General features: G+C 43.5%; 1 protein-coding gene across 1 annotated transcript in view; it reads left to right on the forward strand.

Moving 5' to 3' along the window:
* The first annotated feature begins 1,198 nt into the window (after nucleotides 1-1,198).
* cdk12 (cyclin-dependent kinase 12) overlaps nucleotides 1,199-21,057 on the forward strand; it is a 69,481-nt gene continuing 49,622 nt past the window's right edge. Inside the window, exon 1 of the mRNA XM_043674682.1 lies at nucleotides 1,199-2,790. Coding sequence (XP_043530617.1) covers nucleotides 1,730-2,790 — 1,061 coding nt within the window. The 5' untranslated portion in view covers nucleotides 1,199-1,729. The remainder of the gene's footprint in view (nucleotides 2,791-21,057) is intronic.

Below are 21,057 nucleotides of genomic sequence, written 5' to 3' on the forward strand. Positions count from 1 at the left end.
GTTGGAGGGGCGTGGCTCAAGGGCGGAGGAGCGGAAAGTGGAGGAGATGCGGTGGAGGGCATTGTCGACTACGTCTGGCGGGAAATTACGGTCCTTGAAGAAGGAGGCCATCTGGGTTGTACGGTTTTGGAACTGGTCCTCCTGGGAGCAGATGCGGCGGAGCCGAAGGAATTGGGAATATTCCTCCTGGGAGCAGATGCGTAGTCCAACAGGTTTATTTGGAATCACTAGCTTTCAAAGCACTGAAAACTTGTGATTCCAAATAAACCTGTTAGACTATAACCTGATGTAGTGTGATGTTAGTAAATCGTTAGGATCTGAGGAAGTCAATGGACCCAAAACGTTAACTCTAATTTCTCTTCACAAATGCTGCCAGACCTGCTAAACATTCCTAGCAATTTCTGTTTTGTTAGTGTCTGTAATACGTGGCCTTGCAATGTGGTGGACTGAGACAGCTGAAGCACTGAATTTGCACAGAAACAGTGTGCAGGGAATGGCAATTGGAACGAAGTTAAAATACTGAGAGAGCCTGTGCACTCATAATGGGCTGAATGGCCTCTTTCGATTCTGATTATAAATACAGATGACAACCACCTGATGAAGGAGCGGCGCTCCAAAAGGTCGAGTTTCCAAATAAACTTGTTGGACTATAATCTGGTGTTGTGTGATTTTTAACTTTGTCCATCCCACTCCAAAACTGGCATCTCCAAATCATGGTTATAAATAAACATTGTTGTTTGGTCTTCTTGTGCATTTCCTGTAATTGGTTTCGCCATTATAATTTGAAACTCAAGTGATGATATTTATTTTTAGACTGCTGCCCCAATGTGCCTCAGTGACATTACAATCATTCGGAAAAGTTACAGAAAAAGTCAACAAACTTCTGATGGTAACACCACTGCCATTCGGCCACATCGTGACATTGCAGTGGATAGCGCCCTCCAATGTCCAGGAGCAAGTATTACAAACAGCAGAGAGCCACCACAGTTCAGGAGGAAGTACTGCAGCCAGACAGATCGCCCGGAAGAGGTCCTGCAGCCACGCCGAGCGCCTTCCTGTGTCCAGGAGGAGTTACTGCCATCCCTCACTACGCCACTCAGTGCCCAGGAGGGGGAACTGCAGTCACACAGGACGCCCTCTCGCGGTTTGGTGAGAGAAGTGGGCGGTCCGGAAGTAGATGTTTGACCTCTGGAGGATCTGAGTTTCCGGCGAAGCGGTGCTGAAGCCGCAATGGCGTCGGTGTTTTCAAAGCTGAGGGCAGGCTGCTGCCAGTAATCCGCCTCCATCGGCCTGAGTATCGGCCAGAGCAGGCTCAAGGGTTTCTAACCCTATTGCAGAATGTCCTATAAACACGCTGATAGAGCCATTTGCTGAGAATCAAAGCGATATTACTGATAAAAACTTAAATATCAGATACAAGTTTTTTACGTTCGTTAATCCAATTTTCTGGACTCCAACTCAACTCAAAACGAAATAAAATAAGTTTTTAATGTTTGGAAACGGCGCCTATCCTGTAAAAAAATCTTCAGGAGCCAAAACATTGCCAAGAAAATCCAAGCCCCAGTTCTTGTGCCTTAAAGTAAAGACCTGAAGTTGCTGCCAGTGGCAGCCCAGCAGAGTAAAGATTATGGAAGAAAAGGAACACTTGGGGTGAATGTTCAGACAGAGGATCAGGATCAGGGCCGCCTTCAGCACACTTTCACTTTAATTTTCTTGTTTTTTTTGTGGGATGCCAGGCTCGGAGAGAGCCGGGACTAAGGCGGATGGAAGCAGTGGCCTGGGCTCCCTGCAGCCCGGCCCCAGCAGCGGCAGAGAGCGGCGCAAAGCAGTGTCCAGGCACAAGCGACACCGAACCAAGCACAGCAGGGACTCGCCGGGGGCGGCCACACAGACACCGCTCACCAAAGTGAAATCTCTGGTCGAGTACGATGACATCAGCTCAGAGTCGGACACTTTCTCCGAGGTCACTGTCCGGTCTGAACGGAGAGAGAAGGAGGAACGGGTGAGCTCGGACAAAGGGTTCAAAGTTCACAAGCATCACCATCACCATCCGCACAAACGGGTTAAGGAGCACCACAAGATGAAGGAAACTGAACGGGTTAAAGATCGAGGGAGGAGGCCAGAGTCTGGCAAGTCCAGGAGTAGCAGAGAAAGGACTTCTTCCAAAAGGCAGATGATGGAGGATGAGGACTGTGGGAAGAAAGAGCGAGCGTCACCTCTCTTGAAGCACAGCAGCAAGGAGTCAAAGTCTGCTAAATCATATAAAGAGAGAGGGAAGAAAGATGAGCGATCGACACACAAAGAACGACCTAAGAGTCAAAAGAAAAATAAGGAAACACCACGAGGTTATCGAACATCCCCCAGTCCAAAAAAGAAAAGTGGGAGCCCAAGACGTAAGCATTCTTCAAGTCCAAATAGGGAAGACAGCCCCATTGGGCTATATGGTAAAGGATATGATGCCAGTCCTGTTTATAGGTCACGGACTTCTAGTACTTATGATGGTTACCGGCGAAGTCCTGGTGATTCCAGCCGGAAACAATCGGCAAGTCCACCCTATTATGGTTCCAGGGAACCCACAGCCTACCAAAGTGGTTATAACATGAGATCACCAAGTCCTTACAGCAGGAGACAACGGTCTTCAAGCCCCTACAGTAGGCATCGATCGCCCAGCTATGACAGGCACAGCAGCTCATATGACTACAGTGGGAGATCACCAAGTCCATACAGCAGGAGACGCTCAATAAGTCCATACAGCACCAGGCGATCATTCAGTCAAAGCCCAGTGGCCAGGTACAGTTTAAACTTTACTAATTTCTTAATGTGGGAAGTAGTACTAATGGCTCATGTCAGTGTTTTGCTGTGTGAGATGTTTTATCTTGTTTATAGTGTGAGGGGATTGGGAGATGGAGAAAGGGTATTTGACAACTTTAAACCCTTTAGCCAATATGTCACACTAGGGAATGAAACAGTGCAGCACTTCCTGAATGGCAGCTTTCAGGCCTAGTTCTGAATCTTGCTTCAGACTTGCTGCTCTAACTCTATTGTTGGAGACAGCAGTTTTCCTATTGAAAAGACCTCTATTCACTCTGTCAAGACAGGAGCAACTCAAGGTGGCAGGAAGTTGAAAGTGAATTAAGGATGTATTTTAGGGAATGTGTTGAATTATTTAGTTTTGTACAGAGATACTGAGCAGCTCTGACATCAGGTTCTCTGACTATTCCAAACCTGGCAGCGGGAGAATATGGGACATGCCTGAATAACGGTTGGTTGTAAGGCTGAGGCCTGGAGCTTACAGATGGAGGTATTCCTAGAAATGTTGCAAATTGGAGATCAAAGTTGGAATGTAAGGGGCCCTTGTGAAAATGCTGTGGTAAAGGCTTACATGGGAAGTTCCCTCCATAGCCCAGTGCTAATAATCAGCTGTGGGAATGCCAGGAATCGAGCCAGAGTATGAACGTACTTCAGCTGCTGTACCTCCATGGTGCTGGGGACTGGGCCTAAATATTCATTGATGGCAATGACAAGGTTCCCTACATGAAAGGGAGTTCTGCACAGATCTTAAACACAAGGAAGGTCCTGTACATCATGAGGGTCCCACACATGAAGAGTCATTACCTAACAGAACAATGATATTAAGCTGTAACTGAGCCAGTTCTGACTTTTTTCTTAATTGCTGGAGTTCTTGTGGATGCTGCAAAGGATACCTCACTCCCCAGAGCTATCTGTTATCCAATTAGTTGCCTGACACCTGTATTTACAAGCAGTTTCTGTAATGTCACAAACCTGTGTACAAATAACAAGCATGAAGTATTAACCGATATACCTGGGATTGAATAGAGGCTTTAGCAATGGACATATTGAGGGTAAATGCTGCTAAAGGTTGAAACGAAGATATTGGTGAACAATCCCACATACAGCAGCTGGTCATTTCTCAAAGTATGTTTTCCCTCATGCACACAGTACGTGCTCAGTGTGGGATATTGTGCTTTCCTGACCCCAGCTCTGCCCTGAATTTCTGACCTGAGCATTATTTTCAGAATCATTGATTTAAATGTTGCAATGAATTTGTCAAAGAAGAACAAAGAACATTACATACAGCACTGGAACAGGCCCTTGAGCCCTCCAAACCTGTGCCGGTCCAGATCCTCCATCTAAACCTGTCATCTATGTCCTAAGGGTCTGTATCTCTTTGGTCCCTGCTCATTCATGAATTTGTCTAACTACATCTTAAATGATGCTATTGTGTCCACCTCTACCACCTCCGCTGGCAACGTGTACCAGGCACCCACCACCCTCTGCGAAAAGAACTTTCCACGCATATCTCCCCTAAACATTTCCTTCTCACTTGGAAGTTGTGGCCACTAGTAATTCTTAATATGTTCACAGATTGAGATGTGTAGGGACCATGACATCAACAACCCCACCCAGTTTTCCCCAGGTCATCCATTCATGTCCCCACACCACATTTTTAACTCTCTTCCCACTCCTCACTAACCTGTCCCTGTCTCCTCACCCCTGGTCTCCTTGGTATTTCCATTTCCTCCATACTGTGTCCCTCTGCCCTCTCAACCCTTCTTTGGTGATGTTTCCTTTGTACCAAATTATGATTCACACTGAAGTGAGATTGAAACCAAAGTTGAACTTATCCTTTGGCCTGGTTCATTGACCACTGATCACCCTTTATTGCTCTCCACCATCCCCCAAGATTGCTGCAATTCCTGACTGGTGGGTGGATGCAAGAGATGAGTGCGTCTGTGAACACTGCTTATTTGGCCTTTCGCTAAGTTCTGGGTTCTGCTGGGGCACCCTAGCCCAAGAGGTTGCCCTCCAGTGGGCTGATTGGTAACATCGGGGCCAGTCTGCTTTATAACATGAGAGCTAGGAGTAGGAGTAGGCAATTCAGCCTCTTGAGCGTACTCCATCATTCAATATGATTATGGCTAATCTCATCTCAGCCTCAACTGCACTTTCCTGACTACTCCACAGAAGCCTCCAACCCATGTCTAATTAAAGATCTATCTCCTCCTTAATTTACTCAATGTCCTACTATCTACCATACTTTGGGTTAGTTAATTCCACAGATTGATGACCCTTTGAGAGAAGTAATTTCTCTTCATCTCTGTTTTAAATCTGTTACTCTTTATCCTAAAATGATGACTCATTTAAGATTGCCCCACATGAGAAAATATTCTCTGTGTCAATCCCCTTTAGCATCTTATACCCTGTATACTTCAGCTAGATTTACTCTCATTCTTCTCAGCTTAAACTGCTCAATTTCTCTTCATAAAAGATAAGTGTCCCCTCTTTGGAATCAATCTAGTGAATCTCCTCTGAACTGCCTCCAAATGAACTACATCCCTTGTTGAGTAAGGGGATGGAAACTGTTTGCTATGTTCCAGATACGGTCTCAGTTTTGCCTTGTACAGTTGCAGCAACACTTCCTTACTTTTATACTCAATACCTTCGGCAATAAATGCTACAATTCCATTGTCTTCCTTGTTACCTGCTGCATACTAGATTTCTGCAATTCATGTACTCGGAAACCCAGAGTCCTCTGCACCGAAGCACACTGAAGATTTTCTTCATTGAGATAATAATTTACCTTTCTATTCTTCCAACAAACTTCGATAACCTGTCACTTACCAACACTAAACTTTATCTGCTAAATTTTGGCCCATCCACCTAATCTATCTGTATGTATTGTTTCTTTTTTCCGACTTACGTTCTCACCTCTTCTAATGTCATCTGCAAATTTGGCAATAGTCTTTCCATCTCTCCATCCAAGTTGTTAATTTGGGGCATAACCACATATTCACCTATCTGGCGAGTTTTCTGTCTCAGGAAAGCCGATTAATTTGTTAATTTCATTCAGGCTATTTGAAAGGAGTCCTGTTATTTTTAACTTAAGCAATGTCCATACACAGATGATTCTGGATATTGGTTCTGAGAAGGGTTTAGTAAATCAGAATAATTGATTTTGAGAAAATAGAGGTTTTGAGTTGGTCTCATTGACAGCTTGAAAAGACTGTTTCAAAGAAATATTTTGGTGTGAGGAAAGTTGAAATCCCAGGGATGCATTAACCTTGGGAGGGAGGATTGAGAAAGAACTTGGGAAGTTGTTTCAGCCAAAGGAGCCTTATGTAACTGAAATGAGCTCAGACAACACTGAATGTACTTGGAGAAAGATCTTGAAGCATTTGGGGCGAAGGTGTGTGAATGCAGTTGATGGATTTGGGAAGAAAGTAGGTTTAAAAGATATCAGTGAGATTGAGGGATATGGTGAGTAGGTGAGTGAGTGGGGTGGAGTGATTGTTACCTACTTGTGTTCAGTGGTGCGGGTTTTGGAGCATATCACAATTATTTAATGGAATTGACTCATTACCCACGGACATGACTACAACAATCCTTGTGATTGGAATCTGATGGTCAACTCTTTAGGTGGATTTTCAGCCTGTAAAGAGGGATGGACTGAACTCTCAATGAGACCCATCACTGTCTTGGCTGTTCCTGACATTTTGTACTTAATGACCAGAAATATCCTCTGATTCATAGTAATATATATCTGCCTTTAATGTAACAAAACACCCGAGATGTTTTCTAGGGGTGTTAGGAAGCAAAGTTTGTCACTGAATCTCATAAATCATGTTTAGGGTGGATGGTGAGAAGTTGGTGAAAGAGAAGTGTTAAGCATCTTAACGGAAGAAAGAGAGTCATGAGTTGTTTAGGAAGTGAATTTCCTACTTCTGCACATAAGGCATGACCAACATTGTCAGAGCAATTAAAATTCAGGATACTTGATACCAGAATTAAAGTACATAAAAGTTTCAGAGGATTGTGGGGCTGGAAAGGATTATGGAAATTGGGAGAAATGAGGCTTATGGGGAATTTGTAAACCAGGATTTAGTGTCGGTCAGTGAAGACAGATTGATGGATCAACAAGCCTCAGTTACATCAAGACATATGCAGTGGATGTTTTGATGATCTTAGGTTTATGGCGAGTGGATTGTGGGAGGCTGAGCAGGAATGCATTTGATTAGTCAAATCTAAATGAAACAAAAGATTGAAAGATGACTTCTGCAGCAAATCAGCTGAGGAAGGGGAGAGCGAGGTAATGTCATGGAGGTGTTTAGTGATGACGTATGTGATCTGAAGCTCAACTCAAGAGTTCAAGGTTGCATTGATGGATTTGGGAAGAAAGTAGGTTTAAAAGATATCAGTGAAATTGAGGGATATGGTGAGTAGGTGATCGATGTTATTAAAGCAGTTTAGTTAAGAACAATGGTGGAGATGGTGAGGTCAGTCTGGTGCAGTCAATGTATGCATGAATACAGGCATTTTTACTTTCAGATTATGCCACTAAGTGGCAGTATATGGGTGAGAAGTATGAGAATAGTTCCTGATGGAAAACAGTGCAGGAACAGAAAACGAAACATTGCCAATGATTCTCAGCTTGCCAGCAGATAGATATAAAAGGAACGAGATGAGAGCAGTTCCACCCAGTGGACAACAGTTTGAAAAGGATTATGTGGTAACCTTGCCAAAGGCTGCAGAAACATTGAGAACGACAGGTAAACATGGTTTACCCTTGTGACAGAATATCATTTGTGACTTTGTGATAAATGGCAGGGATGGCAAACTGATTAGAAGGATTCAAACTGGGAAAGGTGGGCACAAATTTAGGAGGAGTCAACAAATTCAGACAGGCTGAAGATTAAATATGGAAATTGGGAGAAATGAGGCTTATGGGGAATTTGCAAACAAGGATTTAGTGCCAGTCAGTGAAGACAGATTGATGGATCAACAAGCCTCAGTTACATTCCAATTCTTTACTCAGAGAGTAGTAAGGGTATGGAATGCTTTGCCTGCAACAGTAGTAGATTCGCCAACTTTAAGTACATTTAAGTCATCATTGGACAAACATATGGATGTACATGGAATAGTGTAGGTTAGATGGGCTTCAGATTGGTATGACAGGTCGGCGCAACATCGAGGGCCGAAGGGCTTGTACTGCTCTGTAATGTTCTATGTATGGAGTCATAGAGATGTACAGCACAGAAACAGATCCTTTAGTCTAATTCATCCATACCAACCAGGTATCCTGAACTGATCTAGTCCTATTTGTCAGAATCTGGCCCATATCCCTCTAAACCCTTCCTATTCATGTACCTTTCCAGATTCCCAAGAAATATTGTAATTGTATCCACCTCCACCACTTCCTCTGGCAGCTCATTCCATGCACACACCACCCTCTATGAAAATGTTGCTCCTCAGTTCCTTTTTAAATCTTTGTCCTCTGACCTTAAACCTATGTGCTCTAGTTTTGGACTCCACTACCTGGGTAAAAAGACTTTGTCTATTCACCCTATCCATGCCCCTCATGATTTTATAAAACTCTGTAAGGTCATCCGTCAGCCTCTGATGCTTCAGGGAAAAAACATATTCAGCCTCTCCTTATAGATCAAACTTTCCAATCCTGGCAACATGCTTATAAATCTTTTCTGAACCCTTTTGAATTTAACAACATCTTTTCTATAGCAGAATTGAATTCAGTATTCTAAAATGGCCTCACAAACGTCCTGGACATTTGCAACATGACAACACAACTCCTATACTTAATACAGTGACCATTGAAGGTAAGCATACCAAAAGCCGCCTTCACCATCCTTTCTACCTGTGACTCCACTTTCAAGGATCTATGAATCTGCACCCCTAGGCCTCTTTGTTCAGCACCACTTGTCAGGGCCCCATCATTAACTGTATAGTTCTGCCCTGATTTACCTTAATAAAATGCAACACCTCCGATTTATCTAAATTAAACACCATCTGCCACTTATTGGCCCATATGATCAAGGTCCTGTTGTGCTCTGACTTAACCTTCTTCACTGTCTGTTACACCACCAATTTTGGTGTGATCTGCAAATTTACATACCATACCTTCTATGTTCTCATCCAAATCATTATATAATTGACAAAAACAGTGGACCCAGCACTGATCCTTACAGCAAATCACTGGTCACATACCTCCAGTCTGAAAAACAGCTCTTCACCACCATCCTTTGTCTCCTACATGTAAGCCAATTTGATATGCGATTGGCTAGCTCCCCCTGGATTCCATGAGATCAAACCTTGCTCATCACTCTTCCATGTGGAACCTTGTTAAAATGCCTGGCTGAAATCCATATGGAAAATGTCTATCACTCTGCCATCATCAATCATTTTTGTCACTTCTTCAAAAACTCAATCAAGTTAGTGAGACACAATTTCCAATGTATTATCCCTAATCGACCCTTCCATTTCCAAATGCATGTAAATCATGTCCCTCAGGATTCCTTTCAACAACCTACCTGTCACTGATGTTCGGCTCACTGGTCTGTAGTTCCCTGGCTTTCCTTATCACCTTTCATAAGTAATGGCACTACATAGCCAACCTCTGGACTTCCGGCACCTCACTCATGGCTTTTGATGATACAAGTATCTCAGCAAGGGCCCAGCAAGCACTCCCCTAACTTCCTATAAAATTCTGGAATACACCAGGTCATGTCCCAGATTTATCCATCTTTATGCATTTTAAGGCATCCAGCACCTGCTCTTCTGTAATACGGACACTTTTCAAGATATCACTTTATGTCCACAAGTTTTTTAGTCCTGAGCACCAACTCCATTCTTCCCCTTGTTCCCCTAAAGCTGAGCTAGACTGTTTGCAACCACAGTATTTTTTTCATGCCACACTGTGCTTTCAATGCCACTTCCGTTCCATCACCAAGGCTACTTACTTCACCTCTCTGTGATCATCTTGTCCTCCCCACCCGAGCTCTGAGATTTCCTGCTGAGGTTCTCATCTATACCTTGGTGACTTGCAGACTTGCCAATTCCAAAGTTTTCCTCCTACTCTTCCTACCAGCCTCCTGCTTTGCATCATCCTGATTCCTGAAGAAGGGCTAATGCCCGAAACGTCAATTCTCCTGTTCCCCAGATGCTGCCTGACCTGCTGCGCTTTTCCAGCAACACATTTATAAGATGATCAGAGGAATAGATAGAGTAGACAGTCAGAAACTTTTTCCCCGGGTACAACAGAGTGTTACAAGGGGACATAAATTTAAGGTGAAGGGTGGAAGGTATAGGGGAGATGTCAGGGGTGGGTTCTTTACCCAGAGAGTGGTGGGGGCATGGAATGCGCTGCCCGTGGGAGTGGTGGAGTCGGAATCATTGGCGACCTTTAAGCGGCATTTGGATAGGTACATGGATGGGTACTTAATCTAGGTTAGAAGTTCGGCACAACATCGTGGGCCGAAGGGCCTGTTCTGTGCTGTATTGTTCTATGTTCTATGTTCTATTTCCATCTCATCATCCTGGAATGACAGACCTACAGTAAGAGTTATCCCAATACTCCTGCACCCTTACACTTCCTTCAAAACATTGTAAATTTTCTTTGTGTTTGGAAGTTATTATTTGAAGGTGGTGTATTCCACTTCCGAAAGCAGAAATTGCTTGAAAAGCTCAGCAGGTCTGACAGCATATGAGAAGAAAAAGAGTGAACATTTCAGATCCAGTAATCCTTCGCAAATGCTGCCAAACCTGCTGTGTATTTCCAGTAATTTCTGTTTCTGATTTCCAGCAGCGTAGTGCTTTGGTTTTTCTTTGGTTTAGCATTCCAGATTCATTGGATACATGAAAATCATTTTCTTCATCTCATTTCTGGTACTTTTACCAATTGCCTTAGATCAGAAATCTCTGGCCACTGCTCCTCCTGTCACTGGAAGCACTTTCTCCTTTATTCTATCAGAATTCTTCATGATTTTGAGCACCTTTGTTAAATCTCCTCTTAGACATCTCTTTCTGAGGAGAATGATCCCAGCTTCTCCAGTCTCTCCACATTCACTGGACCATTTCAGTAAATCTCTGATATCCTTTTAAAAGAGTGACACTCAGAATTTGTCTAAATGTATTTATTCATGGGATGTGGGCATCACTAGCTAGGCAGCATTTATTGCTTATCCCTAATTGCCCAGAGGCCAATAAGAGTCAATCACATTGCTATGGGTCTGGAGTCACATATAAGCCAGACCAGGTAAGGGTGATACTTGCCCTAAAGGGCATTAGTGAACCAGATGAGTTTTTCTGACAATCAGCAATAGTTTCATGGTCATTATTTTGATTCCAGGTTTTTTAAAAATCGGCTTCAAATTGCATAATCTCTGGCATGACTTGAACCTGAGTCCACAGAGCATTACCTAGGTCTCTGGGTTAACAGTCTAGCGATAATACCACTAGGCTATCGCCTCCCCACAGAATTGAACAAAATCCTCCAGATGAAGCCAAACCAATGTTTTATAAATGTTTATGTGACTTTCTGGCTCTTACATACTACTTCAGATATTCACAGACATTGTTATATACAGACTCCAGGCAACATTTCCCAATTTACTCTGGTTTCAAACTAGTTACTTCAAATCGTGAAGCTCCTGGTGAGGAGGGATGAACTGGCTTTCCTTTGGTAGCGTCAACATTTTAACCAGGCTGCCTTAAGTTAACAAAGAGTGAGTTTATTAATTATTAAACATGAGAAGATTTAGTAATACAACACACACATGCACAGAGTATGAAGACAAGGTAAGTCAGCAACGATAAAACATTGTTGCTATTTGGATTGGCTTCTGAATTATTCACATTGAGCGGTTGGTTATACTTTGTGGCCATTGCCATTGTGGCCAGGAGCATTGATGTTGGTGGTTGAAAAGTTGACTTCAGATTTCTTAGTTTTGCAGCATGCTAGAGATGTTGGGGCTCTCATTCCTTTTTACTGTGACTTCAGGATTCAACATTCAGGATGAGAGTCCTTTTGTTGGTTTGTTTCCTTTCGTCTATAATAACAAGCTGGCTACTAGCACTCTGTAGGAGCAGATGTAGGACTTTAAGCCTGTTGACTCAGGACATGATTTGGAATATTGGACTGGGATATCAATATCATAGGGCAGGACATGACTGGCAGTTTGATGTTCCAAGGTATAGATACTGTCGGAAGGGTAGAAACGGAGGAAAGAGAAGCAGGCAAGTGGCATTTTTCGTTAGGGATAATGTTAGAACATAGAACATAGAAAAGTACAGCACAAACAGGCCCTTTGGCTCACGATGTTGTGCAGAGATTTAATCCTAATGTAAAATATAGTAACTTAACCTACGCACCCCTCAACTCACTGCTATCCATGTGCATGTACAGCAGTTGCTTAAATGTCCCCAATGACTCTGCTTCAACCACCACCACTGGCAACGCATTCCATGCATTCACAACTCCCTGTGTAAAGAACCTACCTCTGATGTCTCCTTTATACCTTCCTCCTAATATCTTCAAACTATGACTTCTCGTACCAGTCAATCCTGCCCTGGGGAAAAGTCTCTGGCTATTGACTCTATCTATTCCTCTCATTATTTTGTACACCTCGATCAGGTCTCCTCTCTTCCTCCTTCTCTCCAGAGGGAAAACTCCGAGCTGAGTTACAACTGTACTTAGGGAAGATATTCCTGGGAGAACATGCAGTGAAGCAATTTGGGTGGAACTGAGAAGTAAGAAAGGGCTGATCACCACCTCGTGCTCCCATGAGGAGGTTGAGCAGTTCATCAACTTCATCTACACATTCCAACCTGACCTTAAGTTTACCTGGACCATCTCAGACACCTCCCTCCCCTTCCTGGATCTCTCCCTCTACATCAACGGTGACCGACTCAACACTGACATCTTCTACAAACCCATTGATTCCCACAACTACCTGGACTACACCTCCTCCTACCCTGCCTCCTGTAAAAATGCTATCCCTTATTCCCAATTCCTCCGCCTCTGCCGCATCTGTTCCCAGGAGGACCAGTTCCACCACAGAAAGCACCAGATGGCCTCCTTCAAAGACCGCAATTTCCCTGCCCACATGACCTCAACGCATCTCATCCACCTCCTGCACCTCCACCCTTGAACCCCACCCCTCCAACTGCAACAGGGTCAGAACTCACCTTCCACCCCACTAACCTCCGTATACATTGCATCATCCTCTGCCATTTCTGCCACCTACAAATAGACCCCACCACCAGGGAGATATTTCCCTCCCCACCCCTATCCATTAAGACCATTCCCTCCATGACTCTCTGTCAGGTTCACGCACCCCACCAACCCACCCTCCCCTCCCAGCACCTTCCCTGCCATCGCAAGAATTACGAAGCCTGTGCCCGCACTTCCCCTCCTTACCTCCGTCCAAGGCCCCAAAAAAGCCTTCCCACATCCATTAGAGTTTTACCTGCACTTCCACACACGTCATTTACTGTATCTGTTGCTCCCGGTGCGGTCTCCTCTGCATCGCGAAGACAGGACGCCTCCTCGCAGAGCGCTTCAGAGAACATCTACAGGACACCCGCACCAATCAACCCCACCGCCCCATGGCCAAACATTTCAACTCCCCCTCCCACTCTGCCAAGGACATGCTGGTCCTGGGCCTCCTTCATCGCCACACCCTAACCACCTGATGCCTGGAGGAAGAATATCTCATTTTCCGCCTTGGCACCCTCCAACCACGCGGCATCAATGTGGATTTCACCAGTTTCTTCATTTCCCCTCCCCCCACCTTATTCCAGATCCAACCTTCTGCCTTGGCACCACCCTCATGACCTGTCTTACCTGTCCAACGTCCTTCCCACCTATCCACTCCGCCCTCCTGTCCAACCTATCACCATTTCCCCCACCTTCATCTACCTATTGCACTCTCAGTTACCTTCCCTCTAGCCCCATCCCCCTCCCATTTATCTCTCCACCCCCTTGGCTCACAAGCCTCATTCCTGATTAAGGACTTTTGCCCAAAACGTCGATTTTCCTGCTCCTGACTGGCTGTGCTTTTCCAGCAAAAACACTCTCGACTCTCGATTCTGATCTTCAGAATCTGTGTTCCTCACTTTCTCCTACCTGATCACCTTATTGATATTGTGCTGTAAGCCCCCCAATATTCAACAGGAAATTGGGAAGTAAGTTTCTAAGGAGACTTTAAGTATCTGTAATAACAATAGGATTGTAATGGTAAGGGATTTCAACTTTTCAAAGATGGACTGTGGCTGCTGTAGTGTTAAGGATTGGATGACAGAAGTTGAGGCTCTGGCCAAGAAAAAGGAGGAGGCAAGTATAGACAGCTGGGATTGTATGAAACCCTAGAGGCATATATGGGTAGTAAGAATATACTCCAGGGAAATCAGGATGGCAAAAGGGAGACATCAGATAACTTTGGCAAATAGGGATAAAGAGAATCCAAACAGAATGTACAAATAGATTAAGGGCAAAAGAGTAACTGTGGAGACAGTAGGGCCTCTTAAAGATCAACAAAGCCGTCTGCGTGGAACTACAGGAGATGGGTGAATATTTTGTGCTAGAGAACTTGGATAAATAAATAGTGAAATCTTGAAAAGTGTCCACATTATAGAGGAGGAGATCCTGGATGTCTTAAAATGCATAAAGGTGGATAAATCCCTGGAACCTGATCAGGTGTATTCCAGAATTTTGTAAGAAATTAGGGAAGTGATTGCTAGGACCCTTGCTGAGATATTTGTATCAGCAAAAGCTATGAGTAAGGTGCCGGAAGACTAGAGGTTGGCTAATGTGGTGCTATTATTTAAGGAAAAGCCAGGGAACTAATAGACCAGTGAACTTGACATCAGTAGTGGGTAAGTTGTTGGTAGGGATTCTGAGGGATGGGATTTACATTTTTGGAAAGGCAAGGACTGATTAGGGATAGTCAAAGTGGATTTGCGTGTAGGAAATATGGTCTCACTGATTGAGTTTTTTTGAAGAAGTGACAAAGAAGATTGATGAAGGCAGCGTGGTAGATATTGTCTAAATGGACTTCAGCAAGGCATTCAACAAAGTTCTGTATGGAAGACTGGTTAGCAAGATTAGATCCTATAGGAAAGATATTGTTAATTTTGAATGGGTTCAGAAAAGATTTACAAGGGTTGGAGGATTTGAGCTATAGGGAGAGACTGAATAGGCTGGGGCTATTTTCCCTGGAGCGTCGGAGGCTGAAGGATGACCTTACAGAGGTTTATAAAATCATGATGGGCATAGATAGGGTCAATAACCAGGTTTTTTTCCAGGTTAGGGCACTCCAAAACTATAAGGTATAGGTTTAAGGTGAGAGGGCAAGATTTAAAAGGGACCTAATGGGCAATCCTTTCACATAGAGGGTGATGTGTGTGTGGAACAAGCTGCCAGAGAAAATGGGGGAGGCTGGTCAGTTACAACTTTAAAAGGCATCATGATGGGTACATGAGTAGGAAGAATTTAGAGGTGCGGCAACTGCTGGCAAATGGGACTAGATTAATGTAGAATGTCTAGTTGGCAGGTATGAGCTGGACCAAACGGTCTGTTTCCTTGCTATATAACTCTATGACTCTAGTACAGGCCTCCTCAATCTCTTGTCAATAAGCAGCTCCACCAAAGCAGAAATCAGTCTGGTGCACCCTATACATCCATAAATAGGGAAGGGGACTAAAACAGGGTGCAGTGATTTACTTGAAGTTTTATCTGTATGCTGTGCAATTGAAGCAAGGCTTCTTTGCTCCTGTACTCAAATCTACAGGCAGTTAAGGTTAATGTATTATTTGGTTTCCGAATTGCTTGCTACATCTACAGGTTAGCTCTTAGTGACTTATGAACAAGGTCAGGCAGCATCCAGGGAACAGGAGAATCGACGTTTCGGGCATAAGCCCTTCTTCAGGCTTATATGCCTGAAGAAGGGCTTATGCCCGAAACGTCGATTCTCCTGTTCCCTGGATGCTGCCTGACCTGCTGCTCTTTTCCAGCAACACATTTTCAGCTCTGATCTCCAGCATCTGCAGACCTCACTTTCTCCTGACTTATGAACAAGGATACTTAGGCGCCTTTTGATATCAATATTTTTCAATCTGTCACCATTACAGAAATAATCTTCACCTTTGTTCCTCCTACCGAAATGGATAATTTCACACTTACCCACATGATATTCCATCTACCATTTCTTTTCACATTCACTCATCCTATTTAAATCGCTTTAAAGCCTCTCTACATCCCCCCCCCACAACTCACATGCTCATCAAATTCGATTCACTCTGCTTGATATCAAGAAAAGTTGGAGGCAATAGATACTGCAAAGGCTGTGGGCTCTGACAACATTCTGGAAATAGTACTGACTACTTGTACTCTAGAACTTGCTGCTCCCCTAACTGTTCCAGTACAGTTACAACACTGGCATCTACCCGACAATGTGGAAAATTGGCCTAGTATGTCCTGTACGTAAAAAGCAGGACGAAACCCATTTAATTACTGCCCCATCAGTCTACTCTCAATCATCAGTAAGATGATGAAAGTGTCATTAACAGTGCTATCAAGCAGTACCTGCTTAGCAATTACCTGCTCAGTGACACCCATTTTGGGTTCTGCCAGGGTCACTCAGCTCCTGACCTCATTACAGCCTTGATTCAAACATGGATAAAAGAACTGAAATCCAGAGGTGAGATGAGAGTGTCAGCTCTTTACTTCCAGGCTGCATTTGACTGAGCGTGGCATCAAGGATCCCTAACAAAACTGGAATCAATTGGTATCAAGGTGCAAACTCTGCAGTTGGTACAGTCATACCTGATGTAGAGAAAGACGGTCATGGTTGTTAGAGGTCAGTCATCTCAGCTCCAGGACATTTCTGCAGGAGTTTCTCAGCATAGTGTCCTTGGCCCAACCATCTTCAGCTGCTTCATGAATGATCTTTCCTCCATCATAAGGTCAGAAATGGGGACATTCAATGATGATTTTGCAACGTTCAGCACCATTCGCTACTCCTCAGACACTACAACAGTCCGTATCCAAATGCAACAAAATCTTGACAAAATCCAGGCTTGGACTGACAAGTGGCGAGTAACATTCATGCCACACAAATGCTAGGCAATGACCATCACTGATAAGAGACAATCTAACAGCCCCATAACATTCAATGGTGTTACCATCACTGAATCTCCCGCTATCAAAATCCTGGGAATTATCATTGATCAGAAGCTCTACTGGACTCACCACATAAACGCAGTGGCTACAAGAGCAGGTCAGAGGCTAGGAATCCTGTAACGAGTAACTTACTGCCTGTCTGCCATCTCCAAGACACAAGTCAGGAGTCAGATTGAACACTCCCCACTTGTCTGGATGAGTGCAGTCCCAGTAACACTCAAGAAGCTTTGCACCACCCAGGAAAAAGCAGCCCACTTGATTGGCACAACATCCACACTCAGCAACCATGTGTACTAACTACAAGATGCATGCTGAAATTCACCAAAGATCCTCAGCCAGCACCATCCAAACCCATTGTCATGTTTATCTTGAAGGACAAGGGCAGCAGATATATGGAACCACCACCACCTTCAAGTTTCCCTCCAAGCCACTCACCATCCTGACTTTGAAATATATCGCCATTCCTTCATTGTCGCTGGGTCAAAATCCCGGAATACCCTCCTTAATGGCATTGTGGGTCAACCCACAGCAGGTGGATTACAGCAGTTCAAGAAAGCAGCACACCCCCACCTTCTAGGGACTCACCCTCACCTTCTAGGGCAGCTAGGGATGGGCAATAAATACTGGCCTAGCCAGTAACGTTCACATTCCACAAAATAATTTTTTTTTAAATTTCCTGCAAACTTGGAAATAATTCATTTAGTCTCCACATCCAAATCATTGATGTAGATTGTGAACGTTTGCGGAGCTAGCAGTGAACCCTGCAGTACCCCACTATTAACAACCTGCCATTTTGTGAATGATTAGTTTATTCTTGCTCTTTGTTTTCTATCTGTTAACCAATCCTCCATCCATAGTATACAAGGAACCTCGATTATCCAAATGACACAGGTGAGGCATATTTTGTTTGGATAATCGAATGCCGGATAACACAGTTTAGCCAAACATTGGGACCTTGCGATCTTACCGGAGAATCTGAAATTCAGATAATCGAGGATCCTCTGTATTTCCTGCAGTTCCCTGTAGTTTAATTTACTTTATTAACCTCCTGGTGAGGTCTTACCAAAAAACCTTCTGAAAATTTAAATGCTCCACTCCACTGCTTCTACTTTATCAATGCTGCATGATATCCTTAAAACATTTGTCAAATGTGAATCCCTTTTCATAAATCCATGTTGACTCTGTCTAGTTTTACTTTTTAATATCTAAATGTATAGTCATCACATCCCCTAAAATAGGTTCTAATAGTCTCCTAACTACTGTTATCAAGCTAACAGCTGGGTTGAACTCAACTCCCCCTCCTCCTCACCTCTTAAATACTGGTGTTATATTTGCTATTTTTCAGTCCACAGGAATGTTTCCAGAGTCTATAGAATTGCGAAAGCTAACTACCAATGTTTTCATTATTTCACGAAACACCTCCTTCACTACTCTGAAATCAACCTTATTTGGTTCATTTGTTATGGACCCAGACCAAACCCTGTTGAAATAATATTAAAAGGATAGCCTCAAACATAATCTTTTCTCATTTTATAGGCAAATGCTCGGTGTTGCGTTCCAGTTCGATTGGCCAAGTTACCAGCCTTGAAGTTAAACAGACTTTATTCGTACACTATAGTTAAAAGACAATAAAATAACATAGAAATTAGAATATTTTAACTCTATTGGAAAACTTGACAGAATAATAGATTATTTAACTACTAAACAGTAACAGTAACATCCTGAACACATCCTTGGCAGAGGCAAATTCAGTGAATAGATTGTCTCACATGCAATTCTAACAGCAGGAAAGAACCCTCAACTTTTAACTGGAACAGAGAGAGGAAGCACAGCTTCCACATCCAGCTTCAAGATTTGAGCAGCAACTAAAAACTAAAACTAAAAATCCTGGTTCTGTAGGAGTATTCATCCCACCCATTCAGGCTATTGCTTTTGTTCCAACTTTTGAAAAAAAACACAAGGCCTCACAAGCCATTTACTGTCTTGGATTCAAATAGATAGCTTGGCACTTCTGTCTTACAAGTTTTCTTCAAAAAAACAGGACAAAATCCACCTCTTAAAGTCATAGTATCATCACACAGGGAATTAGCAATGTAATGTCCGGTTGGCTTTTCAAGTACTATATCTTTGCTAATTTCTTTATGTATATAGAAGTATGTAAAATTATGAGAGGCATTGATAAGATGGATAGTTGGAGTCTTTTTCTAAGGGTGCAAGTGTAAAGTACTAGAGAGCATAGGTTTAAGGTGAGAGAGGTAAAGTTTAAAGGAAATGTGTGAAGTAAGGTTTTTACACAAATGATGGTAGTTGCCTGGAACGTGTTGCCATGAGAGGTGATAGAAGCAGATGTGGTAGCAAATTTTAGGAGACATTTAGACACACATGAATAGGCAGGGAATAGAGGGACATGGACAATGCGCAGGCAGATGGGATTAGTTTAGAAATAAATCATAATTGGTGTGGATAAAGTGGGCTGAAGGGTCTGCTTCTGTGCTGTCCATGTTCTATGTTATAACCACTTCCCCTTGATATTTAGTATGGTTACCGTTCAATGGGGTTACCAACACTGAATCCCCCACTATAACACCCAGGGATTACCAGAAACTCAACTGATTCATCACATAAACACTGGCTACAAAAGCACATCAGAAGCTAGGAGTACTGTGACCGATAACTCTTTACATAGAACACTACGGCGCAGTACAGGCCCTATGGCCCTTTGGCCTTCGATGTTGCACCGACCTGTAAAACCAATCTGAAGGCTATCTCCTACACTATTCCGTTTTCATCTGTATGTTTATCATTTAAATGCCCTTAAAGTTGACAAGTCTGCTACTGTTGCAGGCAGTGCATTCCACACTACTACTACTGTCTGAGTAATGAAACTACTTCTGACATCTGTCCTATGTTTATCATCCCTCAATTTTAAAGCTATGTCCCCTCATGCTAGTCATCACCATCTGAGGAAAAAGTCTCTCACTGTCCACCCTATCTAACACTGATTATTTTATATGTCTCAATTAAATCATCTCTCAGCCTTCTTCTCTCAAGTCCCTCAGCCTTTCCTCATAAGACCTTTCCTCCATACTTGACAACGTTCTAGTAAATCTCCTCTGCATCCTTTCCAAAACTTCCACATCCTTCCTGTAATGTGGCGACCAGAATTGTATGCAATACTCCAAGTGCGGCGGCACCAGAGTTTTGTACAGCTGCAGCATGACCTCGTAACTCTGAAACTCAATCCCTCTACGAATAAAAGCTAACACACCTTCTTAACAACCCTGCCAACTTGGGTGGCAACTTTCAGGGATCTACGTACATGGACACCGAGATCTTTCTGCTCATCTACACTACAAGAATCTTACCATTAGCTCAGTACTCTTTATTGCCGTTGCTCCTTCCAAAGTGAATCACCTCACACTTTTCCGCATTAAACTTTGTTTGCCACCTCGCAGCCCAGCTGTGCAGCTTATCTATGTCCCTCAGTAACCTGCAACATCCTTCAGCACTTTGCACACCTCCACTAGCCTGAGTGTCATCCACAAATTTAATAACCCATCCTTCTACGCCCTCATCCAGGTCGTTTATAAAAATGACCAAAGCAATGGCCCCAGAACAGATCCTTGCGGTACACCACTAGTAACTGAACTCCAGAATGATAATTTCCCTTCAACCACCACCCTCTGTCTTCTTTATGTTAGCCAATTATGGAATAAAGGGAGAACTAGCCAGTTGGATACAGAACTGGCTCAAAGGTAGAAGACAGAGGGTGGTGATGGAGGGTTGTTTTTCAGACTGGAGGCCTATGACCAATGGAGAGGCCCAAGGATTGGTGCTGGGCTCTCTACTTTTTGTCATTTACATAAATGATTTGGATGCGAGCATAAGAGGTACAGTTAGTAAGTTTGCAGATGACACCAAAATTGGAGGTGCTGTGGACAGCGAAGAGGGTTGCCTCAGATTACAACAGGATCTGGACCAGATGGGCCAATGGGCTGAGAAGTGGCAGATGGAGTTTAATTCAGATAAATGCGAGGTGCTGCATTTTGGGAAAGCAAATCTTA

This window comes from Chiloscyllium plagiosum, chromosome 33, assembly GCF_004010195.1.
Source record: "Chiloscyllium plagiosum isolate BGI_BamShark_2017 chromosome 33, ASM401019v2, whole genome shotgun sequence".
In the NCBI taxonomy this organism is placed as follows: domain Eukaryota; kingdom Metazoa; phylum Chordata; class Chondrichthyes; order Orectolobiformes; family Hemiscylliidae; genus Chiloscyllium; species Chiloscyllium plagiosum.